The sequence below is a fragment of the Ranitomeya imitator genome, chromosome 1 (genome assembly GCF_032444005.1).
Source record: "Ranitomeya imitator isolate aRanImi1 chromosome 1, aRanImi1.pri, whole genome shotgun sequence".
Lineage (NCBI taxonomy): Eukaryota > Metazoa > Chordata > Amphibia > Anura > Dendrobatidae > Ranitomeya > Ranitomeya imitator.
The window spans coordinates 611,367,839-611,388,845 of NC_091282.1; the positions used below are offsets into that span (position 1 = coordinate 611,367,839).

General features: G+C 47.9%; 2 protein-coding genes across 4 annotated transcripts in view; one reads left to right on the forward strand and one right to left on the reverse strand.

The window, feature by feature from the left end:
* RUSC1 (RUN and SH3 domain containing 1) overlaps positions 1-19,412 on the forward strand; it is a 126,042-nt gene extending 106,630 nt beyond the window's left edge. Inside the window, exons 2-10 of the mRNA XM_069769486.1 lie at positions 5,009-6,608; positions 15,809-15,871; positions 16,183-16,259; positions 16,551-16,725; positions 16,802-16,901; positions 17,057-17,103; positions 17,274-18,201; positions 18,657-18,785; positions 18,902-19,412. Coding sequence (XP_069625587.1) covers positions 5,168-6,608; positions 15,809-15,871; positions 16,183-16,259; positions 16,551-16,725; positions 16,802-16,901; positions 17,057-17,103; positions 17,274-18,201; positions 18,657-18,785; positions 18,902-19,070 — 3,129 coding nt within the window. The 5' untranslated portion in view covers positions 5,009-5,167 and the 3' untranslated portion in view covers positions 19,071-19,412. The remainder of the gene's footprint in view (positions 1-5,008; positions 6,609-15,808; positions 15,872-16,182; positions 16,260-16,550; positions 16,726-16,801; positions 16,902-17,056; positions 17,104-17,273; positions 18,202-18,656; positions 18,786-18,901) is intronic.
* Positions 19,413-20,292: 880 nt separating this feature from the next.
* ASH1L (ASH1 like histone lysine methyltransferase) overlaps positions 20,293-21,007 on the reverse strand; it is a 116,736-nt gene continuing 116,021 nt past the window's right edge. For all 3 annotated transcript variants that reach the window (XM_069725901.1, XM_069725920.1, XM_069725910.1), the window contains exon 28: positions 20,293-20,992. In XM_069725901.1, coding sequence (XP_069582002.1) covers positions 20,901-20,992 — 92 coding nt within the window. In that variant the 3' untranslated portion in view covers positions 20,293-20,900. The remainder of the gene's footprint in view (positions 20,993-21,007) is intronic.

Below are 21,007 nucleotides of genomic sequence, written 5' to 3' on the forward strand. Positions count from 1 at the left end.
AAATCCAGGTGTGAAAAACTTGTTGCATCATTTCCAAGAAGACTCATGGCTGTACTAGCTCAATAATGTGCTTCTACTTAATAATGAGCAAAGGGTCTGAATACTTATTTTTTAATAAATTTGCAAAAATTACTACATTTCTGTTTTTTCAGTCAAGATGGGGTGCATTAATGGAGTGTACATTAATGTGAAAAAAACGAACTGTTTTGAATTTACCAAATGGCTGCAATGAAACAAAGAGTGAAAAATGTAAAGGGGTCTGAATACTTTCGTACCCACTGTATGTGTGTTTTCCTGTTTTCGTAAGATGCAACCAATCTCTAGCAAAGAGTCCAACATGCAGGTAATCCATTCCATGGTCAAAAAGCCCAAAATGTAGCTCACGGCAATGTAAGAAGGTGCGGAAAAGCAGTTACATAGGGATTGCAGAACAAGGCTGTATAACAATATTATTATTTAGATCTGAGAGTCCTCAGTGGTTGATACCTTTTAATGGCTAACAGAAAAGATGGTAACAAATTGCAAGCTTTCGAGACTACGCAGGTCCCTTCATCAGGCAAAGAATAAAGCAAGCTCTGAAGAATCACATACTTATATACAACACAGCACAGAGAGAAGGAAGGCAATAGATAAGACAAGTGACATGAAGCAGAATTATTATGTGAGAGGGATAGCTATAAATAATGGAACAGTTCATAGATAAGGAAGTCTCAATGTTTTATGGTTCTCTGAATGGGTCTGGTTCTTTGTTGTGATGACCCCAGAAGGTCTGAAAAGCAAATTCCTTAATTGATGTAGAAAGACATAAATCCATGCAAAACATTCATTCCTGCACTGAGTGTGTCCAAGGTCCTCATGAGTTTATACTCTCAGATTCTTCTGTCTTTCTGAGATTTGAAATTACCTTTTAAAACAAGTAATTTCATGTCCATGATGCTATGACCGGGGAAACAAAAATGTTTTGCTATCGGTAGGTCCATTCTTTTTTCTCTTATTGTGTGGCGATGAGAATTCATTCTTGTTCTAAGTTTTTGTCCTGTCTCCCCCCCAGTTGTACATTTAGTACAAATAATTAAATACACCACAATAGATGTGATGGAGCTGAAAGTACCTGGGATATTGTAGTCCTGATGTGAGTTGGGGATCTTTATCTTGTCTGTGGTTATTATAAATGGACAAGTTTTACATTTTTAATGGTTGCAAGGAATGGTTCCTGCAGCTGTTTGAGAGGACAGGGAGCTTCTGACAATGATGCTTCTTAAATTTGGAGGCTGCCTAAAACACAGTTTTTGGGGGTCTGGAAAAATAGATTGTAATCGGGCATCTTTTTGTAGTTTTGTAATATGCTAATTATCTCCCACGAGCTTCAATTCCTGGTTTGACAATTTCCTCCAAGCAGTTCGATTCAGCTACACCCAAAGGTGCTCAAACTCGCTGTGACTCTTCACTCTTCCCAGGATGCACCAGGAATATGCAAATTATCTCTCACGAGACTAAATTCCTGGTTTGATGATTTCCTCCAAGCAGCTCGATCCAGCTACACCAAAAGATCCTCAGACACGCTGTGACCCCACTCTTCCCAGAATGCACCAGGAATATGCAAATTATCTCCCACGAGCTTCAATTCCTGGTTTGAATGCTTTGGCTAAACTCTCTTGGATGTATTCAGACATGGCTCAAGTCACAGGATGAGTCATGGGACCTGGGATGGTGAAGTGCCAGGTAAGAGATCTAAGAGGCAGTCATAATGTCTGTGGGGTGGCAGGACCTCGGCCTTCTTTTCACAGATGGTGTCTGAAAAGGCACAATAATGGATGGGCAGCGAAGTGAGGTTTGAATGCACAGGAGGTGGAGTCTTGGGCATGATCTTGGCTAGGCAGTTGGAAACACAGTGCTGTCCCCAATGACATACCTGACTGGAGGACCAGTCAATAACTGGAGCTTGTAGACGAAGCGAACATAGTTCTACGAGAATGGAGTTCACAGATCTAGGTAGCATGTAGAAGGAAATCTCAGTGGGCAGGGCTCCAATCCACAGCATGACTGCCAGCGTGATGAATCAAACAGGTTCAGCCACAAGTTGTGCATCAACAAAGGCGACAGCCAGGGGATGATCCAGTTGTTGAGTAGGGAGTTGAATTCGATGGGCCAGATCCAGATGATTGAAGTTGCCTGAGGCGTCATAATCCAGATGAGCAGCAGCAGATAAGGATTATTCCTGCCAGGTCAAGGTAAATTCAGTCAGTAGCTTTGGAGAGCAATTACTCTCCAGTCTCTCCAGCCAACCCTAGATGCTGGAGGTTCCTGGTCTCACTGGGAACTGGTGAACAAAATGTCCCTTGCCTACACATTACATAGAAACGTTTTCTCTGTACCTTTGCTGTCACTCCTGAACAGAAAGTTTGGCCTCTTCAACCAGCATCAGCTCAGTTGCTGGTGATGTGACTTCCGTAGCAAAGGGAACTGGAAATTTGGAGCCAATATGTGTGGTCTGGTGACATGAGGAGATGCTGAAGCTTGTTCAAGAGCTCACTCGTGGAAGTGAAGATCAATCCTAGTGGCCAGGTGTATAAGGACATCCAGCGAAGATGGTAAGTCTCTGCCAGCCAACTCATCCTTGATATGACCAGATATGCTCTACCGGAAGGTGGCCATAGGGGCCTATTCATTCCCAGCCAGCTATGCCACCAAAGGACAGAAGAATAAGGCATACTGGGCGACGGTCTCCGTGCTTTGCCTAGAAGACAACAGGGACAAAACAGCAGAGGTGTGGACTGGAACCTCGAATACCACTCAGAACATCTTCAGGAACCTGCCATCATTGCGGGTCTCTGGACCTTCATGCTACCAAGTAGGCTTTGCCATGACCATGGCTTATCCAGGCAGCAGAGAGACCATTAACGCTATCTTGGTCTGCTCCAGTGGAAAGAGGGGAGTGTGAAATTAATCTGACACTGATTGAAGAAGCTGTGGCTTTCCTTGAGGTCTCCATTGTAGCCAGATTGAATTGGAAGCTGGAGCTTGGCAGTTTCACCAGAAACTGGAACATTAGGCGGTTCCTTTGGAGAGGTTAACTTTCAAAAGGAGGGTTGGCCAGACATGATAAAAGCATAAGGCAGAGTGGACATTTTGACAAACAGACCCTGCAGCTGGGTTGCCACCATATTGATGACTTGCATCAGCTGGTCCTGACGCTAGCGCTGAGAGTGGACCTCCTCATGCTATATTGTACACTAGACTTGGGATCCCTGGGGCCTGATTTGTCAGCGGGGCCCATGGCCCAACCTTAATATAACACTGGTGGGGGGCAAACCCACTGCTCCACGAGCCGGGGGCCGTAACTAAGTGTCTACTGAGTCTTCCCTAGGGCCTCTGATAGTGAAGATAGGCTGGGCTGCTGGTACACACCTGGTACCACTCGAGGGAAGTGCCCAGGACTGCAGCAGGTGACCAGCAGCACAGGTACAAGGTACAAGAAGGCGAGACAAAAGCAGTCAGATGGTCCAAAGTTGGGGCAGGCAAGAAAAGAAGTCAAGCAGAGTAGGTAAACAGGCTAGATGGATAACGGGAGATAAAATATGGAGATACCCTTAAACAAGGTGCAAGCAGACTAGGAACCAATGATCAGGTGAAGAAAGGATGGAGCTGCCTGATATGTCACCTGCTATCAGGTGATAGACAGGGGAAGCAAATCTCTGCAGGACAGGGTGGATTTAAATTCCTGCATAGTTCGACCACGCCCCCTACTACTCGCAGCCAGCACAAGGCAACTGAGTGATGGTCAGGTATTGGGTGGAGCAGAGCAAAACACACGGTGAGTAGGGTGGCACTTTGAAGGCATGAGAGTGGCTGGTGTAACTATCTATAAGCTAAGCTTTATAATTCATGAATAAAAGATTAAAACCGCTGTGTGGACTGACACAAGAGGAAATAGAGAGGATATAACGCTAGTAAATATACATTTTCATATGCAATCAGCAAGCAGTGTAAAGTCTACTATTAGTACTTGGCTTTTGAAATTTGTGACCTTAACTTGAGACAACCCAAAAATGACAAACTAGACTACAGGAAGGTGTTATACATGATCGGGGCTTTCAATTCTGGGGGACAGGTCTACTGGAATAGACTAGGGAAGCAAGGACAATAGCCTGACTCCATGTTCCTCTAGGTAATATGGTGTAGGCAGTGACCTGTTTTGTGGATATGGTGGATTAAATTTCTTGTATAACGAGTTTACCACAACAGGGAGGAGCTAGAAGCATCTAATTTCTCCTATTCCTGCACTGTTTAGAAGTACTTCATCTTTATATTAAACGGTGCAGGTTTATTTTAGCAGTGCGAGGGTTAATCTGCTCACTTTAGAGCTCTTGGAAGCTTTCCTACATTAAAGCTATTCACTGTTGGCCACTCCCATCTCCTATATAATCTGGGCCCTGGCTAGCACCAATTGGCAGAGATAGCTTATGCTGCATGCAAGGAGATGGCGGTTTGTGGCTGTTGCTTGAGAAGGCATTTGGTGGATTTATCGGTGACTGTTGCTAGATTTTGGGTGTGCGCTAAATCCTCTCCTTCTCCTACTTTGGTTTTGCCCCATCTTCCACTCCCCGGTGTTTACCTCTGTTGTTTGCATGAGTATTTTTGTATGATTGGTATTTTCCTTTATCCTTATTTGAATCACCTTGTTAGTCTGGTTGGTGTATTGCGGTACCCTACTACTCCCTTCTCGCCTGGGTGTAGAAGGACACAAACTGAGGACGGATTCAGCAGCTAAGGCAAGGTATGTGGCGCCGGCGTCTTCACCATCATAAGTAATCAGGGGAACAGGGAGAGCTAGGGCGCCCCCAGCGTTAGGGACATGGAAGGACACCCAACAACAGAGTTGTGACATCTTGTCTCTGGATACCTGGTGATTGTGTCGTCTTGTCCTCGTTGTGTAGAGTATTTAACCCTTACGGTTTCTTGGAGTTAATGCCTCATCTTGGACTTTCCTGGTTCTTATCACCCACAGGAAACCATTAGGGCAATGGGTGCTTGGCGACTATGGGAAGCAAGATTGAATGACTGATGACTACATCCACAGCGGAAGTTAGACCTCTCCTGGTCGCTTTACCAATCTGAAGACCTTTCATGTTCACATTGTAAACAAGCACTAAGAACAGATTTCACAATGCTGGCCTCTAGAAAAGCTCTTTTGAGTAATCTGAACTATGTCCACCTACAGCATGTGTCCCTTGGTGTCCATTTATCAATACACCCAGAAGTGACTGATACTACCATGAACCAAGGAACAGGAGCGAAAGATGGATGTCACCACAAGTGGGGAAACAAAGAAGAGGTGGACCCCAACTCGAACGACCCATCAATGCCTTGTCAGTGCTGTGAACAACACCCAAAGCAGGAGTCTTTACAGTACAGCTCCTTGGAAGATCTGGAGGCAATCATATGTGATGAGTGCCTGTCCCCTGATGATCTCCCATTGAGTCCTCTATCTCTCTCTTCTCCTTCCACCGACAGTAGCAGCTCATCAGACTTCACTCTGGATGATTCTCCAGCCTCCATGTATTACAAGGAATACTCTCAGGATGGCCTGGACACCCCAGACCAGCAGCCAGATATTATTCCTCTTGATGTGGCCACAAACGGTCTGTACTGTCATTCACCACTAAAAGTGGACACAACCCCCAACTCCAACCTTTTGGAGACCTACTACCAAGAGATCACAAACAACAACATGGAGGCAGACGATACACCATTTATAGACTGGGACTCTGATTCGATACTGGATAGTAACAGTAACACCCTCATAGAAAAATCGGGGTGTTCTACCTTGGACAGTGATACCATCACAGAACCAGAAAGCCAAACAAGCAAAATGGGCCAAGATCAGTGGTCCCAGGAGCAGGACCTTCTGCCAGCATTACCCTTCCCAGAAAACACATCCATGCCAACCCCAAAGAAGAAAACTATTACTTCATTCCATGAGTTAGCTATGAGGAGGCGGAGGAGTGGGGGAGAGCTGCCTTCACAACCAAAAAGAGACCGTAGTGATTGGCTCATTGCCTTCTCCCCCGACACTGAGCATCCCCCTATGCATGAACTGACGACCACTGCTTTTGATCATGGAATTCTAGAATCCCAAATTCACCCATTAAAGGCAGCAAAGGAAGTCACTACCTTTCGGGAACTGAGATATCGCAACACACTGAACAAGATGAGTGTTCAGCAGATAAAGGTCTATGAAGAGCTGTCAAGCATGACCTCAGCAGAGGCCACCACTGATCCATCACCCTTAGGACAGGTTCTGAGTGGAGCCAGGGAACCAAAAGATTGTCAGCAGGTTCTCACAACACATGATGACACCATCGGAGAAACCAACAACCAGACTCAAGGGTCACAGCGCCCCAAGAGTCCAGCCGGTAGAAGTGGCACAGATACAAATATACCATCCTGGACAGATCATAAACAGTACAGCCTGGTTAACACCCTGCCAAGGATCAAGAATAAAGGTGACAGGTATTGGGAAATCCCAGACAAGCAGGCCATGACAACTGCAGCAGTGACCTGGACACGAGGATTGGCAGACGGAGGAGATCGAAGAGGTCATCAAGGTAAGAACCTGCGCACACAAGTACAGCATGATACACTTCTCAGTGACACCTGTAAACTCTTAGGGCCAGGGATATTGGTAGGGGACAGGAGCAATATTATTATTATTTATTGTTATAGCGCCATTTATTCCATGGCGCTTTACATGTGAGGAGGGGTATACATAATAAAAACAAGTACAATAATCTTAAACAATACAAGTCATAACTGGTACAGGAGGAGTGAGGACCCTGCCCGCAAAGGCTCACAATCTACAAGATAACAAGGAACTCCAGAAACAGGTGATGACATGTTCGAGAAGCACATGATAGATAACATGTTGTCAGAATTAAAAAGAACACAACTCCCTTTGTGTGTAAAACTGGGCAGTTTATGTTTCCTGATACTAGACAGCAGTGCATTGTGGGACCACAGACAAATCAGTGCACATATCTGTGATGGTGATAAGCTGTCACTGGCAGAATTCTGAAATCAGCTCTGGCTGCTGAATGTGCTACAGCCCCAAGTGGTGACCACTTTGCTCTGATGTCCCCTGGTCAGACAGGTCGCCTGCAGTGAGACATAGGTCCCGCAGGGTCTATGATGGAGTATTTAGCAGAACATTTTCTGGGTATGGTAGTAAATTACAGGAGCAGACACTCTGCTGACATCAGTGTAATCTGCTCCATTTTTGTGTTGTCACTAACTGCCCTTCCATCTCTTCTCTTGCTTTGCTCATTCCATCCTTGGGATAACCATGTCTCTGCTTTACTTCACCCCCTGCTGGCACCATATGTTGGTATTGTGACTCCTGTGCATCACGTTTTCCACTAAAACATCATCATGCAACATCCCTCCCGATGCTACAGATGCTATGACCTTTGCTTCTTCTCAATTTCTCCTCCCCATCTCTAAGCTGTGGCCCCTCTACCCACACTCCCTGATGTCCTGGCATAGCTTTGGCAATGATTATCCCCATCCTTGTGGCCCTGTCCAGATGCCCTGTTACTCTGGCTTACCTCCCCGTCTCTCCCCTGCGGGGGCCTCCTCCCCTCCTCACCGGGCATTGCTCCCACTGATGGACACACCAGATGTAGCCATCCTGCTATCACCATTGTTTCCAAAAAAAAGAACCTTCATCCAAGTGACGAGAGGCCATGAAGCATTGTGCCAGGTGAAGACAAATCCCCTCGACACAGGTTATACTACTTTACATAATGTTTCTTCATTCCATATAAATGGTTGCCAGCAGGTGACCACCCAATATCAACCCCCAAAAATGAATGATGCGCACTCTGTTGTAATCATAAGGTGCAGGCTGAACCTGGACTAAGTCCAGAGGTCAAACGGGTGAAAAGCAGCAGCACTCAAAAAAAGGGATTTTATGCATCAGTTTGCAAGTAATAAAAGATTTTAAGTTTATTGAACATTCACCACAGGAAAATGTCACTACAATTAAGTGTCAAGCTAAGGTAACGTTTCGACCCTGTTCCCGAGTCTTTATCAAACCACACTTTGGAAACAGAAAAAATAGCCAGGATTGACCCAGGTATATTGAGGACAAAAGTCCTAGCTGGGGCTTAAGGTATCTGCAATAATGGCGCCGTCTGTGGTGGTCAATCCTGGCTATTTTTTCTATCTCCCAAGTGAAGTTTTTTACTTGCAAACTGAAGCATAAAATCCCTTTTTTGAGTGTGGCTGCTTCTCTCACCCACCCGACATCAACCACACTGCCTCGCACCCCTACCCCTAAGTATTTCATGAGTTTCACACCTACCGCTCTTTGACTTTTTTCATCTTTGTCTGCTTCCATCCCGTGTATCTCTCTTTTCACCCGTCTCTTCTCAACTCCTCTGTATCTCTCCTGTAAAACCTTTACGAAGTATCACACCATTCTTTATCTTACAGCGCCCCCCTGTATCTCCTCTCAGCATTTCCCTCTGCGTATCTCTCCTCTGTATCTCTCTTCTCATCCCCTCTATATCTCTCCTCTCACTGCTCCATGTTTATTCTCAGCCAGTGAATCTCTCCTCTTACCCAGTGTGTGGCTCGCCTCTCACCAGCTCTTAATCCCTTTTCCCATCCCCTCAGTGTCTCCTCTCACCCACTCTGTGCCTGCTCTCACCCCTGCTGGCTCTTTTTACCCCTGTCTCCTCTCACTCCCCTCTGTATAGCTTTTCTCAACCCGCTGTATCTCTTCTCATCCTGTTTATCTTTTCTGACCCCTGTCTCCTCTCACCCCCTCTACATCTCTTCACTCCTCCATGTTTCTTCTCACCCTGTGTATCTCTCTTCTTTCCCAGTGTGTAGCTCACCGCTCACCAGCTCGGTATCTCTTCTCTCATCCCCTCTGTCGCCTCTCACCCCCTCTTTTTACCCGTGTCTCTTCTCACGACCTCTGTATCGCTCTTCTCACCCTCACTGTATCTCCTCACCCCGTTTCCTCTCTCACCACTTGTCTCTCCTCACCCCCTCTGAATAGCTCCTTTCATCTTTTTTAGTATCTCGTCTCCTGTCTTCTCTCACTTTGTGTCTCCTCTCACACTATGCATCTTTCCTCTCTACACCTGTGTCTCCTCTCACCCTTATTTCACCCCCTATGCATCTTTCCTCTCTACACCTCTGTGTGTCTCCTCTCACCCAGTCTCTTCTCAAACCCTCAGCTCCTATCTCTCCTCTCAGCCCGTCTCTCTCTTCTCAGCCCCTCTGTCTGTCTTCTGAGCCCGTCTCTCAGCCCCTCTGTCTCTCTCCTGTCAGACTCTGTCTTTCTCTTCTTAGCCCATCTCTCCTCTCAGCCCCTCTCCCTCTCTTCTCAGCCCCATTGTATCTCTCTCCTCAGCCCCTATCTCTCTTCTCAGCCCCTCTGTGTCTCTCCTCTCAGCCCCTCTGTCTCTCTCCTGTCAGACCCTGTCTTTCTCTTCTCAGCCCTTCTCTCCTCTCAGCCCCTCTTTTTCTCTCTTCTCAGCCCCTGTCTCTCTCTTCTCAGCCCCTCTGTCTCACTTTTCTGAGCCTCTCTGTGCCGCTCTTCTCAGCCCCTCTGTCTCTCTTCTCAGCCCGTCTCTCTTCTCAACCCCTCGGTATCTCTCTTCTCAGCCCCACCGTCTCAAATCTCAGCCCATGTCTCTTCTCAGCCCCTCTGTGTCTCTCCTGTCAGACCCTGTCTTTCTCTTCTCAGCCCGTCTCTCCTCTCAGCCCTCTGTCTCCTCAGCCCCTTTGTGTCACTCTTCTGAGCCTCTCTCACATTCGATGGGGACTGGCTGCATTACATTCTATGGGGGCTGTGCTGCATTACATTCTATGGGGACTGTGCTGCATTACATTCTATGGGGCTGTGCTGCATTACATTCTATGGGGGCTGGCTGCATTACATTCTATGGGGGCTGTGCTACATTACATTCTATGGGGGCTGGCTGCATTACATTCTATGGGGCTGGCTGCATTACATTCTATTGGGCTGGGCTGCATTATATTGTATGGTGGCTGTGCTGCATTACATTCTATGGGGACTGGCTGCATTACCTTCTATGGGGGCTGTGCTGTATTTAAATATGGGGCTGGATGTATTACACTCTATGGGGGCTGTGCTGCATTACATTCTATGGGGGCTGGCTGTATTACACTCTATGGGGGCTGGCTGCATTACATTCTATGGGGACTGGCTGCATTACATTCTATGGGGGCTGGCTGCATTACATTCTATATGTCTGGGCTGCATTACATTCTAGGGGGTCTGTGCTGCATTACATTCTATGGGGTCTGTGCTGCATTACATTCTATGTGGGCTGTGCTGCATTACATTCTATGGGGTCTGTGCTGCATTACATTCTATGGGGGCTGTGCTGTATTACATTTTATGGGGTCTGTGCTGCATTACATTCTATGGGGGCTGGCTGCATTACATTCTATGGGGCTGGGCTGCATTACATTCCACGGGGCTGGCTGTATTGCACTCTATGGGGGTTGACTGTATTACATTCTATGGGGGCTGGCTGTATTACATTCTATGGGGGCTGTGCTGCATTACATTCTATGGGGGCTGGCTGTATTACATTCTATGGGGGCTGTGCTGTATTACATTCTATGGGGGCTGTGCTGTATTAAATTCTTTGGGGGCTGGCTGTATTACAGTCTATGGGGGCTGTGCTGCATTACATTCTATGGGGGCTGGCTGTATTACATTCTATGGGGGCTGTGCTGCATTACATTCTATGGGGGCTGGCTGTATTACATTCTATTGGGGCTGTGCTGTGTTACATTCAATGGGGGCTGTGCTGCATTACATTCTATGGGGACTGAGCTGTAATGCTGGATACAGCTGTAATTATATGTTATATAGTCGTGTTACACTCCCCTCACTTACGTTCTATGGGGACTGGCTGCATTACAGTCTATGGGGCTGGCTGTATTACACTCTATGTGGGATGGCTGCATTACATTCTATGGGGGCTGGCTGCATTACATTCTATGGGGGCTGTGCTGCATTACATTCTATGGGGGCTGTGCTGTATTACACTCTATGGGGACTGGCTGCATTACATTCTATGGGGGCTGGCTGCATTACATTCTATGGGGGCTGTGCTGTATTACATTCAATGGGGGCTGTGCTGCATTACATTCTATGGGGACTGGCTGCATTACATTCTATGGGGGCTGTGCTGCATTACATTCTATGGGGGCTGTGCTGTATTACACTCTATGGGGACTGGCTGCATTACATTCTATGGGGGCTGGCTGCATTACATTCTATGGGGGCTGTGCTGTATTACATTCAATGGGGGCTGTGCTGCATTACATTCTATGGGGACTGGCTGCATTACATTTTATGGGGGCTGGCTGCATTACATTCTATGGGGCTGTGCTGCATTACATTCTATGGGGCTGGCTGCATTACATTCTATGGGGGCTGTGCTGTATTACATTCTATGGGGGCTGTGCTGTATTACATTCAATGGGGGCTGTGCTGCATTACACTCTATGGGGGCTGTGCTGTATTACATTCTATGGGGGCTGTGCTGTATTACACTCTATGGGGACTGGCTGCATTACATTCTATGGGGGCTGGCTGCATTACATTCTATGGGGGCTGTGCTGTATTACATTCAATGGGGGCTGTGCTGCATTACATTCTATGGGGACTGGCTGCATTACATTTTATGGGGGCTGTGCTGTATTACATTCTATGGGGCTGTGCTGCATTACATTCTATGGGGCTGTGCTGCATTACATTCTATGGGGCTGGGCTGCATTACATTCCACGGGGCTGGCTGTATTGCACTCTATGGGGGTTGACTGTATTACATTCTATGGGGGCTGGCTGTATTACATTCTATGGGGGCTGTGCTGCATTACATTCTATGGGGGCTGGCTGTATTACATTCTATGGGGGCTCTGCTGTATTACATTCTATGGGGGCTGTGCTGTATTAAATTCTTTGGGGGCTGGCTGTATTACAGTCTATGGGGGCTGTGCTGCATTACATTCTATGGGGGCTGGCTGTATTACATTCTATGGGGGCTGTGCTGCATTACATTCTATGGGGGCTGGCTGTATTACATTCTATGGGGGCTGTGCTGTGTTACATTCAATGGGGGCTGTGCTGCATTACATTCTATGGGGACTGAGCTGTAATGCTGGATACAGCTGTAATTATATGTTATATAGTCGTGTTACACTCCCCTCACTTACGTTCTATGGGGACTGGCTGCATTACAGTCTATGGGGCTGGCTGTATTACACTCTATGTGGGATGGCTGCATTACATTCTATGGGGGCTGGCTGCATTACATTCTATGGGGGCTGTGCTGCATTACATTCTATGGGGGCTGTGCTGTATTACACTCTATGGGGACTGGCTGCATTACATTCTATGGGGGCTGGCTGCATTACATTCTATGGGGGCTGGCTGCATTACATTCTATGGGGGCTGTGCTGTATTACATTCAATGGGGGCTGTGCTGCATTACATTCTATGGGGACTGGCTGCATTACATTCTATGGGGGCTGTGCTGCATTACATTCTATGGGGGCTGTGCTGTATTACACTCTATGGGGACTGGCTGCATTACATTCTATGGGGGCTGGCTGCATTACATTCTATGGGGGCTGTGCTGTATTACATTCAATGGGGGCTGTGCTGCATTACATTCTATGGGGACTGGCTGCATTACATTTTATGGGGGCTGGCTGCATTACATTCTATGGGGCTGTGCTCCATTACATTCTATGGGGCTGGCTGCATTACATTCTATGGGGGCTGTGCTGTATTACATTCTATGGGGGCTGTGCTGTATTACATTCAATGGGGGCTGTGCTGCATTACACTCTATGGGGGCTGTGCTGTATTACATTCTATGGGGGCTGTGCTGTATTACACTCTATGGGGACTGGCTGCATTACATTCTATGGGGGCTGGCTGCATTACATTCTATGGGGGCTGTGCTGTATTACATTCAATGGGGGCTGTGCTGCATTACATTCTATGGGGACTGGCTGCATTACATTTTATGGGGGCTGTGCTGTATTACATTCTATGGGGCTGTGCTGCATTACATTCTATGGGGCTGTGCTGCATTACATTCTATGGGGCTGTGCTGCATTACATTCTATGGGGCTGGCTGCATTACATTCTATGGGGACTGGCTGTATTACATTTTATGGGGGCTGGCTGCATTACATTCTATGGGGCTGTGCTGCATTACATTCTATGGGGCTGTGCTGCATTACATTCTATGGGGCTGGCTGCATTACATTCTATGGGGGCTGTGCTGTATTACATTCTATGGGGGCTGTGCTGTATTACATTCAATGGGGGCTGTGCTGCATTACACTCTATGGGGGCTGTGCTGTATTACATTCTATGGGGGCTGTGCTGTATTACACTCTATGGGGACTGGCTGCATTACATTCTATGGGGGCTGGCTGCATTACATTCTATGGGGGCTGTGCTGTATTACATTCAATGGGGGCTGTGCTGCATTACATTCTATGGGGACTGGCTGCATTACATTTTATGGGGGCTGTGCTGTATTACATTCTATGGGGCTGTGCTGCATTACATTCTATGGGGCTGTGCTGCATTACATTCTATGGGGCTGTGCTGCATTACATTCTATGGGGCTGTGCTGCATTACATTCTATGGGGGCTGGCTGTATTACATTTTATGGGGGCTGGCTGCATTACATTCTATGGGGCTGTGCTGCATTACATTCTATGGGGCTGTGCTGCATTACATTCTATGGGGCTGGCTGCATTACATTCTATGGGGGCTGGCTGCATTACATTCTATGGGGGCTGTGCTGTATTACAATCTATGGGGCCTGTGCTGTATTACATTCTATGGGGGCTGTGCTGTATTACATTCAATGGGGGCTGTGCTGCATTACATTCTATGGGGGCTGGCTGCATTACATTCTATGGGGGCTGTGCTGTATTACAATCTATGGGGCCTGTGCTGTATTACATTCTATGGGGGCTGTGCTGTATTACATTCTATGGGGGCTGTGCTGCATTACATTCTATGGAGGCTGTGCTGCATTACATTCTATGGGGGCTGTGCTGCATTACATTCTATGGGGACTGAGCTGTATTACATTCTATGGGGGCTGAGCTGTAATGCTGGATACCCTCCCTTCTCAGCCCCTCTCCTCTCAGCCCATCTCTCCCCACAGTCCCTCTTTATCTGTCTATTGTCCGTACCTCTCTTCTCACTCCTTCTGTACCTCTCTTCTTAGCCCGTCTCTCTTCTCAACCTGTCCATATCTTTTCTCATCCCCTCCATCTCGTTCTTTTGAGCCCATCTCTCTTCTCAACCCCGCTGTTCACAGCCCGTCAATCTCTTCTCAGCCAGTCTCTCCCCTCAGCTCCTCTGTATCTCTGTCCTCTCAGCCCTGCTGTATCTATCTCTCTTCTCTTAGCCCTTCTGTGTCTCTCATCTCAGCTCCTCCGTCGCTCTCATCTCTGAGCCCCCGTATTATGCCACACAGCTCCTCCTTCGTATCTTGCCCCTCTCTCCTCCCCCCTTTTTTGATCGCCCCCCTCCGTATCTCAGATTCTCGCCATTTCAATTCTCGCGTCTTTTGGCGAGACCTGTCAGCTGAGCGTGACCGCCTGCGGATTTTTATCAGGAAGTAATTACTGTGATTGCCTAATGTGTCACGTGACGTGTCTCTGCAAATCACAAGTCGGACTGGCGTTAGCGGGTGTGCGACCGCAAAGGGTGAGTGACGGCCCGGCCCCGCCTCAACACGTGACCACAGCCCCTCATAAGTGTCTGCCTGGACGCCGCAGAGGGGCTCAGCGCAGACCCTTACTGCAGTCACGTTTTCTGCCAGCATAGGTCGGAGTTTGTACTTGGAAGTGTGCCCCTGTTAGGGGCTGTGTGACTGATATCTGAGGGGCCCCTTTGGGTTTCTCCAGAGACTCGGCTCTGCTGCACCCCTAGTACCAGTCATTATAAGGGTCTCCATCTTCCTACTGTCATTATATAGGGCCACTCCGTCCTCTTGTCATTATATGGGACCCTTCCGTATAGGGCCTCTCCATCCTGTCCTAATATAGGACCCCTCCATCATGTCGTATAGGACCCATCCGTCCTCCTGTCTTTAGCAAACCAGAGAGCAAAAGCACCAATGTATGATATGCACAAGCCACTGTAATATTAAAATGCATAACTATTGACACACATCAAGCAATTAAAACACAATTAAAAACGTGGGTCTCCCCCATATCTTCTATCATTCCAACAGTAAACATATGGTTCATATCATACAAAAGTCAAACGTATATATGCCCCCTGTGAATCAACATAGCAGCCCAGTAATTGAGTACAGTAATAAGTATGCCATATCCCTGGGATAGCCTAGGCATCATGCATATGTGCATATCATACAGTGGTGGTTTTTCTCTCTGGTTTGCATTTCATGTGTGTTACCACTGATATTGCACTCATGTTATTATTCTCATGGTAGTGTGCCTTGTGAATGTTGTTATGGCCCTGTCTTAATATAGGGCCCCTCCGTCCTCATGTCATTATATGGGTCCCCATTTGGGATGTGTTTGGGGTAATGACCCCAGATGTCTCTCCTCTTTGGCTGCGGCCTCTTTTGTTCTTCGCCGGGGCCTACAGAGGGATCAGACTCCTGGGGTGTGGGTCCTCCTCACTCCACAGCCTTAATGCTATTTGCCCCAATGACACATGATCTGACACCAACTCTGTTCCTGCAGCTGCTGAGTGTGAGCTGTTAATGGCGGATGAGGCTGAAGACTCTGGGCAGCGGCAGAAAAAAAGTGAGTGCCATACCTGTCTGAGGCCTGGACCCCAAGTATAAAGGAAAACATGTCACACATATACCCTTGAGACCCCATTAAACTTTTTTTATACTGTGATCATAATACATCTACATAACAAGTGTAATCTCCGAGGTCTGCGCAGTCAGAGTCAGGACACATCAGGCAGCACATAATACACCTACACAATGAGTGTCATTGATGTGGCCTCTGGATAAGTTAGGAGTGATCCAGAGTCCAGGGGCAGCTCTGGAAGAGACTTCTATATTGGTGGGAGTTTTGTGTCACCAGACTTGTCTTATCTCCACCAGCTCTCCTCATTGCTGTTGGCTCGTCCGTGGAAAAGATCATCTCTCATTTCAACGCGAGCAGGAACCAAGTGCAGAAGGTAAGTGGCCATTGGGCTAGGCAATTGCCCCACAGGAACAGCTCTTCCCCTGGGACGTGATAGTCCTGTAGTCATTCACGTGGCTATTAGACACTAGCAGCGCGTCCTAGGAGCGTTCACGTTTTGGAGTGGGAGAGGATCCCATTCTTTGGAGAATATCATGATATTCTTGTCCTGTAGATGCCATGAGAGTGCAGGATTCTAGCTTTGTGGCATTGGATCTTTCTGCTCTCCCAGCACCTCCTTGTGGTTGCAGAGGGCTGTAGTTACAGTTATAGCTCCCTCTTTCAGGCACAGCTCGGGGACAGTAGACTGAGTCCTGTATTGGGCTACCTCATTCTGAATCACCTTTGTCCCTCGCTGTACTCACTCCTCGGCGATGGACTGAAGCCCTATCAGAAGGACGTGATTGTCGGTCGGCGGAGGTCCAGTCCATGGAGTTTGGTTGCGGCTTCTACGAAGACGGGTGAGAAGTTTGTTCTGTACTCCGAAGTGTAGTCAGGACTTCGCTTTACGTCTAACATCCGTCATTGTGGACACAGGCCCCGAGACCGTGCACCTCCTGTTCAGTAAAATCAACCATTTACCACAGCTACGAGACCCTCAGAGGAAATTCAATGCCTTCATCTTTGGCCTCCTGAAGTGAGTAAAGAATGGGATGAGCATGTTTTGTGGGTGGGGGTGTCCCAGATGAGGCACCTGGTGCATTCTAGCTCAGGCCGTCCCATATATGACATAACACGTTGGCCCTACTTCCGTATATTCTCTGTGTGTGATGTCACATCTTGTCTTTGTAGTATGAAACAGCTGGACATGTGGGTTCTGCACCTTCATCAGATATATGGTAAGTGCTCCTCCAATGGTAAGCATTGCTATCTTTCCTTGAGCCTGGTCTACATCCCCTGTTTCTCCGGTCCTTGCTTCACACCCGTCCCGTCCTGTCTGCCGGTAGACTCTGATAGGATATGACTGCTGAAAAGTTTGGTTGTTTCACCTTTCATTTTTCATCTGCAGAACAGATTTCCACATTTTACCTCCCATCTGGGTTTGTGGCGTTGGCAGCGACTTTGCATCTAAATCTTCGGGATGAGCTGCTGCTGAGCTTACAGCCCCTTTCTGCGCTCACCTTTCACACCGACCTTCTGTTTGAACATCATCACCTCTCACTACATGACCTACCAACCCCTCATAGTGTACGCAACCCTTTGTCCAACAACTGGGCAGTACCTTCCTTGCAGAACATATTGGACCTAGGAGGCTGGATCACACACAACCTCACAGGGAAAGCTGAGAAGGGCGCCTCTAATAAAGGAAAATCAGTGGATGTTGCTGGTGAAAAGTATGCTGCTGATAGTTCACAACCAGATTCCGCTTCCCTGGCTGGAGATCGTCCACACATTAGAGACACGTTTGTCCATTCTGAGCCTTCATCTTCAGGCACAGATGCCAAGGAGCTAGCTGCCTACGTCGAATCTTCCCAAGATGTGACCCCTGGCAACTGGTGGGGACATCTCCGCCAGGCCTCCCATATCTACATCTCAGAAAATAAGGAATCGCTGACCTTCTCTACTCTTAGGAAACTGACAAGCTGGGACCCCATAGGCAAAGAGTTGAACTACAGAGCATCGTCTACGAAAGAAAAAGATTTAGAAGAGGAAAGACTCACAGAGGAGATAATCAGAGTAGCCCCCAAAAACATGCCAAGAGGGACTCCGCTAGAGAAGCAAGAGGGTAAGAACGTGCCGTGTACTGCATTCACCCAGAGAACATCAGATGGTAATTCCTACAGCACTGGAGCTGAGCCTATGAAGGATGCCACCACCATGGACAGCAGCCAAGGGCAGTGTCTAACCAATGATGAGAAGGGCAGGTGGCTTGGGCAACTATTTGGTGTGAACTCCAGTCATGGGCGAGAGACAGAAGCAAAAAGCTCTAAATCCAGGTAGGACAAGTGGAAAATAGAAGTGGGTTTTTAGTGTGCTACCTTTATGGGGGAAACCCAAAATACAGCAACATTGTACTCTTCCAGAGAAGCCACCTCAAGCTTCCGCTCCTGTACCAGTGGCCATCAGATAGGAGGAGGTGTGGAGTGATGGGCTGGTGGATGATGCAGCCTCACACATTTTACCTTAGTTACACCAGACACACACAGTGATAGCTATGGATGAGCAGTCATCCGTGACCTCTTAGACAATGGTGGTCCCTCATCAGCAACTAAAACCATGTCATTACCTTTAATCCAATAAACAATCATTTTGGGTAAAATGTAACTTGTATTAGCGCAGCTGCCCTCTCATCCCGGCATTTTCTAGATGATGTATCCCTCATCACACCTTTCATTAGCAGTGACTGGCTACTGGATGTCCTCTGTCTAATGCAGATGCTTTCATCCTATAGGCGTCCTTCTAGTTGGCTGCTTCCAAATGTCAATGTTTGGCACCTCATAAGGAAGCAATCCACCCCAGGGAACACAGATACCTTCTGGCATAAAGAAGAGAATCTAAAGGATAGCACCAGACCACAAAGGTATGCAAGATGTTTTTAGTCTGCAGGCCACCATTACATGCCACATTTGGAGTTTGTAGGGGGCGGGTGTTGTGATGATTCCTACTGGGCATAAACCACAGTTTCCCTCCTGGCAGGTCTCTCCGTGCTCTCTGTGATCACTCCGCCTCAGCCAAGACTCATCTAAGCTTTAAGAAAGGTGATGTTCTGCAGTTGCTCAGTACGGTGGATGAGGACTGGATTCAGTGTTGTCGAGGCAGTGATACAGGTTTGGTACCAGTGGGATACACATCGCTGATCCTATGATGACTTCCCTGTGTAAAAGAGTCTTGTATCCAAGCTTCTTCCTCCATGTCGGAGATACTTTGCCTCCCACATCTCAATATTCAGCCCCACTCTTGGCAGGGGTGTCCTGATCGTAGTATGTTGTGCTGCCATGATGTGACGATCCGAGGACAGTCTGCCGATAGCATATTATGGAGGCGCTGGCCTTCATCATTGTGTCATTGGTATATTAATGTTATGATGGCACAGCCTGGAATAAGGCCGGTGGTGCAGAAGATGCCGTGCCGCCATTTCTTTGCATCACTCCCAGTCTGTAATGGTTATCAGATGAAACTGCAAAATAAAGAATGAAAATAAAAGCGACAGCTCCCACTTTTGTTGTGTCTTGTGCTCCTGTCACATCCAGAGCTGCGGCTCCACTTCTGTCATGTCTTGTGCTCCAGTCTCATACAGAGCTGCTGCTCAAAGTCTGTTTCATGTCTTGTGATCCGATCACATGCAGAACTGCGGCACCACGTCTATGCGTGTCGTATCTTGTTTTCTGGTCACATCCTGAGCCGCGGCTCCACATCTAGGTTATGTTGTGTCTTGTGCTCCAGTTATATCCAGAGCTGCGGCTCCACTTCTACGTATGTAATGTCTTGTGCTCCGGTCACATCCAAAGCTGCAGCTCCACGTCTATGACTGACTGACATCCTAGGACCGTTACTGGTGGTTTAGTGTTCAGGAGGTGCACACAGTGCAGGAGCACGTGCAATCACACATTGGCCATGTGGTGTGACTACAAAGCAGCAGAATAGAGCGCAGCTCTAGATGACATCACCAGACAATGGCTACCACTTCTTGCAGCTCGTGGCTCTTTATGGGAGAACTAACCCTCGGTCATTTATCCCTGTGACGACACTGCCTGTGCTTCAGCGATGTTATACACGCAAGGGAGCCCACCGGACAGGACTAGGCAGAGCATCCGGGCGGAGCCACTGGGCAGAGGCAGACATACAGCTCCTCCAGCTGTACATCTGTTCTGCCCGGCAGAGCGTCCGGGTAGAGTGTCCTGGTGGAGCTTAATGGCAGAGCGTTCGGGCGGCCTGCTGTACCGCTTTTAGAAACCATTAATAGAAAACCAGAAATGATGGAAAAGACACAAGCAACACACACAAGAGCCGATCTGGCCAGTGAGGCTGCCGCTCCCCGCAGAGCCGCCCACACTTGACAGTAAGAAAATATGCACAACACATCCATGGCCTTTTTTCTTTTTTAATAAAATATTTTTTACTGAAATGATTTGTGCGCTCTGGCCATGACGAGCGCTCATCTAGACGGGGCGCCGCCGAGCATCGTATTGCTTTACACCCTTAGGACTTGGCACATTTCTCTCCTTCTTTTACAAGGACTGGACATAATAGTTAAGCTTGGCTTTATTTACAACCGCCAGCCCCGGGTGGTCCTTCTTCCTGGGCGCTGGGAGGTTTGGGAGTGGGACACCTCCGCTTAGTGTGTGCTGACCATCACCGTCACTTGTCCCGCTGGGTAAAGTGCCTCTAGACCGTGGTGACAGCTTGGGTACATTGGGTAAAGTGCCTGTTGCCTGCCGCGTCTCTTGCTGCCCTGCGGAGGGCGCTGATTCGTTAGTGAACCGTTCATGTAAACACCAATGAGCAGGAGCCGGCGGGGGTCTGCAAATCTCCGCCCCTTACATTCAGCGCTCTGCAGAGGATTGTGGGTACTTAGTGTAAGGAAACCTCTCTTCTGCTGCAGTCAGACAAGGTAGGCGGGAGACACCCGACCCTGCGGAGCACGGAGCAGCTCAGTCCTTTCTTGTGGTCTCCATCGCTCCAGCATGCTCGGAGGTCACTTTCTGAAGATGCACTCGGGAAGGTTCAGAGTTCGGCGTCGTAGCTTCCGGCACGGACCCTCCTCCAGGAGGTATGTGACATCAATGGCTGCAGAAAGCAGAG